This window comes from Trypanosoma cruzi (genome assembly GCF_000209065.1).
Source record: "Trypanosoma cruzi strain CL Brener chromosome Unknown tcruzi_1047053506115, whole genome shotgun sequence".
In the NCBI taxonomy this organism is placed as follows: Eukaryota; Euglenozoa; class Kinetoplastea; order Trypanosomatida; family Trypanosomatidae; genus Trypanosoma; species Trypanosoma cruzi.
The window spans coordinates 1-5,893 of NW_918819.1; the positions used below are offsets into that span (position 1 = coordinate 1).

General features: G+C 61.8%; 1 protein-coding gene across 1 annotated transcript, besides 2 other annotated features; it reads left to right on the forward strand.

The window, feature by feature from the left end:
- Tc00.1047053506115.9 (dispersed gene family protein 1 (DGF-1), putative) lies at positions 1-5,893 on the forward strand (the record flags this gene model as incomplete). Its single annotated transcript, XM_799321.1, has 1 exon — positions 1-5,893. A coding segment is annotated over one exon (5,893 nt), but the record flags the coding sequence as incomplete, so codon positions are not given.
- Positions 1-5,893: a sequence feature (areas not merged during assembly with more than two copies in the genome that could not be assigned to a particular haplotype).
- Positions 4,345-4,397: a microsatellite.

The window sequence follows — 5,893 nt, forward strand, 5'->3', positions numbered from 1 at the left end:
GCGTCGCCGCTTGTGCTGCACGCGACGTCGCTGTTGCGGACGCAGCTGCGTGTGAGCAACACTGTGCTGAGGTCGTTGCACGCGGGCGGGTCGGCGGTGTGCGTTGGCGGCGGTGTGGACCTGCTGTCGAGTGCGGTGGTGCTTGACGGTGTGTCGCTGGAGGCGTCGGGCGGTCCGACCGCGTCCGCGATGCGTGTGGCGTCCTCGTCGCGTCTCAGCCTGCGGAGCCACTCGGTGTTCTCTGTGACGAACGTGTCGGTTGTGAGCAGTGGCGGCGGCTTTGTGCTTGGAGAGCGCCTCGCGGTGTCCGACTCGGTGCTGCGCTTAGTGGGCGTCGAGGGGTCTGTTGCGTCGTCGCTGGTGCGCTGCGATGGTGGGACGGCCGGTGTCGGCGGGTGGGTGGAGCTGCGCGACGTGTGGGCGGTGGGCGAGGCGTCGTCGGTGGCGTCGCTGTCGGGTGTGACGCTGAGCGGCGGCGCCGTGTCGATTGTGCGCTGTGCTGCCACCGGCGCGACGCTTGTCTCCGGGCCGACGATCACGAGCGGCGCTGTGTCGGTGCAGTGCAACCGTGCCGGCGGCCGGGTGCTGCAGAGCAGCGGCGACTACCGCATGGCCGGCCTGCTCTCCGTGAGCGTGGTGCCGTGCGACGGCTGTGCGGCTGCGGTGGCGTGCTTCGATGCGCTGACGGCGTCGTTCTCTGACTGCGTGTGCAGCTGCCGTGCCGGCGGCGTGGGCGAGGCGTGCCTGCCGTTCGGCGTGCCGCCTGCGAGGCCCGGCGGCGGTGGTGGCGGTGCGCAGGGCTGCGTGAGTGGCGTGACGCTGACGGAGTCGGTGACGGTTGGTGGCTGGCGTGCGACGGCGTGCTTCGACTCGGCGGTGTTCAGCGGGTCGATCACTGTGGCGGTGGATCTGCGCTTGATGGACACGTTCGCTGACGCGCTGAACGTGACGCTGTGCCACTGCGTGCTTGCGGACGGCGCGCAGCTGCGGATTGGCGGCCTCAGCGAGAGCACGGCGCGCCTGATGCCCCACGCCCTCGTCAACATGATGAATGTGACGTCGCTGGAGGGCACGATTGTGCTGCAAGGCGCGATGCCGCCGAACTCGAGTGTGCTGCTGGCGAACTCAACGCTGCGCGCGACGGTTGACGGGTCGCAGTACGTGCCGACGACCCGTGGACACGAGAAATTTCGGTACGGCCCCGCGCTTGTCCTGGACGGCGTCCGGCTACTGTCGACGCGGTTTGTCATGACGCGGTCGACGCTGGTGTGTGGCGGGGGCTCGTGCGCTGCGATCCTTGTGGAGCGCAGCTTCGTTGTGAACCTGTCCAGCGTCTTCTACATGGACAACTGCATTGTCATGTCGCAGACGCACGTGATGTACGCCCTTGCGTCGGACCTGCGTGTTGGCGACGGCTCCGTGTTCTCCATACAGAACAGCTCGTGGAGTGCGCCGAGCACCGAATACTACAAAGGCGCGTGTGTGTTTGGGGACGTTGCGGTGGCTGGCGGCAGCGTGCTGCAGATCGTGTCCAGTAATTTCCGTCTTGGCTTCGCCATGCTCACGGCAGCCACGCTGACCGTGACTGGTGGCAGCTGGCTGGTGCACCGCGACAACGAGTTCCGCACCGCCTACGTTGTGTACGTTGTCAACGAGAATGGCGTGGCGTTCCGCGATCGGAGTTTGTGGTCGATACTACACAACAGCTTCACGTCCGGCTCGTACCCGTCGCCCCATGCACACATGACGAGCAACTGGTTACCACCATCCGACACGCACCCGATCATCTACGGCGTGTGCAACGACGCAAGGGGCTCTCCTGTGACGAATTACCGAGTCGACCTCAATATTGGAGCACCCGTGACGGTGTTGGACTGCGGTGCGTGCACGGTGGACGCTGTGTGCTTCGCTGCGAGGACGAGCAGCATCAGCGGCTGTGAGTGTGTGTGCGCTGCTGGTGGCCACGGTGACACGTGTGTGCCAGCTGCGGTTCCGGACGGTCTTGGGCCGCTCCCGCTCCCTGACACGAAGGACACGGAGGTCCGCTGCGTGCACGGTGGCAGCATCAGCTCTTTGGACTATCCTGATCCCGGTGTGCGTGGTCTTTGCCTTGTCAACGTGACCTTCACTGCCGCGATCGCGCTGGACTTGTCGCGATTTGACGCGCCGCAGCAGAAACTCAACATCACGCTGCTGCAGTGCGTCCTTGTGGGCCTGTCGATCAGGGGGAGTGGTGCGAGCGTGCACGTGAACGTGACATCCTCGATGCTGGATTCTGGTGATTTGGAGTTTAGGGGTGATTTTGGCACGAGCTCCCAGATACTGGTGGCGGGCAGTACGCTTGTGACGACGTCTGGCCACGCCGTTGCCTTTCCGGAATTTACTCTTGGTGCGACCTCGACGCTGCTGCTACTTGACAACCGCATTGAGGGGAATAGTTACGCAGTTTATTTTATCAATGCTGCTGTTGTTGATGGTGGCGGGATTATTGTGAAGGGAAATATGCTGATGGCAACGGATAATAGACACCGTATGGGTTCAGCCGTGTATTTTCATGCTGTTGACGTGAAGAACGGCGGCTACTTTGGCATTGAGAACAACGCGATGAGCGCAGTTAGTGGCATTTATTTTTATGGGGACATCATCGTGAGCTCCGCTGGGCTGCTGCGAGTGGCGGACTGCACATTTGCTGGCAGCAGGAGGGTTGTGAATTGCGGGCTGTTGTTTTTGGACGGCTCTGTGACTCTCCGGGGCGGTGCGCAGTGGCGTTTGGAGGGCAACAACGTGAGCGCAGCCTCAGTGTTGAGTATGCCACGTTCCCAGCAGAAAATTCAGCTGTCGGGCAACGGCACCACCGTGGCGCTTGCAAATAACCGTCAGGTGGAGGATAGTTATTCCTTTGCTGATATGGCTCTGTCGAGCATGGTCAAGAAGCCACCCGCGCGTTTTGTGGTTGGATGCAACCTGCAGGGCGATGAGGAGGTGTTGTACGACGGTGTGTTTCCGGAGGGCGTGGTGGTGTTTGGGTGTGGCACATGCAACGACGACGCGGCGTGCTACATGCCCGGGACGGAGTCGGTGGACCGCGGCTCGTGCTTGTGCAGCTGCAAGGACGGATGGCATGGCGCGTCGTGTCTTCCCTTCGAGGTGCCCGACACGGTTTTGCTGCCCTTGCCGGAGAGAGCCGTTGACGGCGACACGAGCTGCGTGGTGAACCAGACGCTGACGGAAATCACGCTGAACATGTGGAAGACGCACCACTGCTACGTGGGTGTGATATTCAGCGGCGTGGGTGCTGCGTTGACGTTTTTCTTCGACAGCATGCCGCTGCATCTCCCCATCAACATCACGTTTACTGGGTGCACATTCCGCGACGGTGCCGCACTGCAGTTTGTTGGTGGTGCTGAGGCGGCCGAGTCATCCGGCGTCCTGATCCGCGTGAGCCGGACGGTGATGCGGTCCTCTGTCGTTGTGTTTGCACTCGCCCTCCCGCAGCACTGCGACATCGTTGTCACGGAGGTTGATGCGGCGCAGTCTTCCGCGGTCTATTTGCCGGACACCGGGAGGAACAAGTTTAGCGTATTGTTACTGAAGAAGGTTGTGTTGACTGCGTCCTCGCTGTTGGTGAGCAACGCCAAAGCGCATGCATTTGGTTACGGTGGGTCTGGTTTGTACTCGGTTGGGACGCTGACGCTGGTGGGTGGCAGCTCGCTGTACACGCGGTACTGCAGCTTCGATGGCTACGCACACCTGTTCCAAGTGCCTATGCCCAGTGTCCGCGACCACTCTGTTTTTGCGCTGCTCAACAATACGATGTCCTCCGGGGAAAGCCTTCTGTATATACGCCACGGATTTAGCGTGTCGGATCACAGCGTGCTGCGCGTGGTGGGGAACAGCGCTCCCGTGGCTTGCGCTATCTATGCATGCAGGAAGTGGTCTCTTGAGCAGTCAAGCTGGCTGGATTGGCGCGACAACAAATTGGGGGTGGGTGCGATGTTCCACGAATCCGAATCCGCTTTTGTGAGCATTGACGGCAGCAGTGTGGTGACGCTGACGGGCTGCACGATGGGCTCGACGGGGTTGTCGGTGCCTTTGCTGAAGCGGGTTGGGGCTGGCTACCGGTTCGTTGCTGGGTGCCTGACGGTTGCGGGACGTGTGGTGACGACGGCGGCAGAGCTGGCGCTCCACGGCATCACCAACGTGACGACGGTTGCTGCGTGTGGGCAGTGCACGAAGGACGGCGACTGCTTTGCTCCGCTGACGACGGCGGTCATTGACTGCAAGTGCCAGTGCGCTGCTGGAGGGCACGGCGATGTGTGCGTCCCGGCGCCTGTGCCTGCTGGCCCGCCACCACCGCCGCCAGTGCCGCCGCCATCACCCACGCCGTCACCACCGCCTGTTGGTGAGTGCATCAGCGACATGGTGTACCCCGAGGTGGCGCAGGCTGTGGGTGGCGGGCTGTCGTGGCTGTGCTACCGCAATGTGACGTTCAGCGGGGGCGGCATGAGCCTGACGGTGCTGATTGGGGCGATGACGGGCGATGTGGTGAACGTCACGTTCGATGGATGCACGTGGAGGGACGGCGCCGTGCTGTTGCTCTTGGGCAACGCGCACGCCGCTTTGGGTTCGCTGAACATCGTCGTCACCGGCAACATGTTCGATGACGCGCTGCTCTGCCCGGAGGGTGTGTTTCCACCGCACACGAACATCACGATCAACGGGAACCGCTTCACGGTCACGAGGCTTATCCCTCGACCGGGTTTGGGCCTTGACAGCCCGTCGTGTGTTGCGATGAATGGACTGGCGATCAGCAACGACTCCGCGGTGGTGCTCAGTGGCAATGTGTTTCAGAGCGTGAGGGCATCCTTAAACGTCATTTACTTCGTTGAGTCTTCGCTGAGGGTGTCGTGGCACTCCCTGTTTGCGGTTGTGGGCAACTCGTTTCATGTGGCTGGCGGTGACGGTACGCTGATAAATCTTGAGGGGTCTAGTCAGTCATTTTCACTGGATGTGCTAAACAACTCTGCCGTGGTGATCCGAGGCAACGTTGTGACGAGGCCGGTGCGGTACTTCATGTTGTTTCTTTGGGCATCACGTGTGGAGTCCCAGTCAGCGGTTGTGTTTCAGGGCAATGACATGCAGGGAAGCTTGGCTGTGTTTTATTCAACTTTTGCCGTCAACATCCACTACAGCTCGTGGCTGCAGGTGAGCGGCAACCTCTGCCGTGAATCCCCATCGTATGCGTTTACTTTCTTTGACCCCACGGTGAATCTCCGCGACTCCACGGTGACTGTGTCCGGCAACCAATTTATGTCCAACAATGGAGTGACCAAAGCGCTACTGATATCTGCAGTTTCTAGTGTTCTTACAAACGGAGCGATTGTGGCTGCGTGCAACACTGTGAACGACGGGGGGGAAGCGAACTACAGCATTCCGTCCGTGTACAATGCCACAATCCTGACCTGCAGCGACCCATGCACCCTCGCGGCTTCGTGCTTCCCCGCGTACACGACGACGGTCTCGAGTGATGGCTGCGCCTGCACGTGCGCGGAGGGCGGCCACGGCGATGCGTGCCTGCCCGTTGCTGTTCCCGAGCCACCGAGCACCGACGGCGCCGACTTGTGCGTGCGTGACGTGAGTGTGGATGTGGAGGTGAGCGCCGTTTTCGGGACGTCGGTGGTGTGCTACGTTGGTGTGACCTTTGCGGCGGACGTCGTTGTGGACGTGGAGTCGATGTCAGGGAGCGTGCGCAACGTGACGCTGGCGAACTGCACGTTTGTGGGCGGAGCGAGCCTGTACGTTATTGGGTGGCTGTCCGACCCGCCTGCTGGCCAGCGCGCCGATGTGTTGGTCAGCGGGCTTGAGTCGCGCTCCGGCGGCGGCGTGGTGGTGG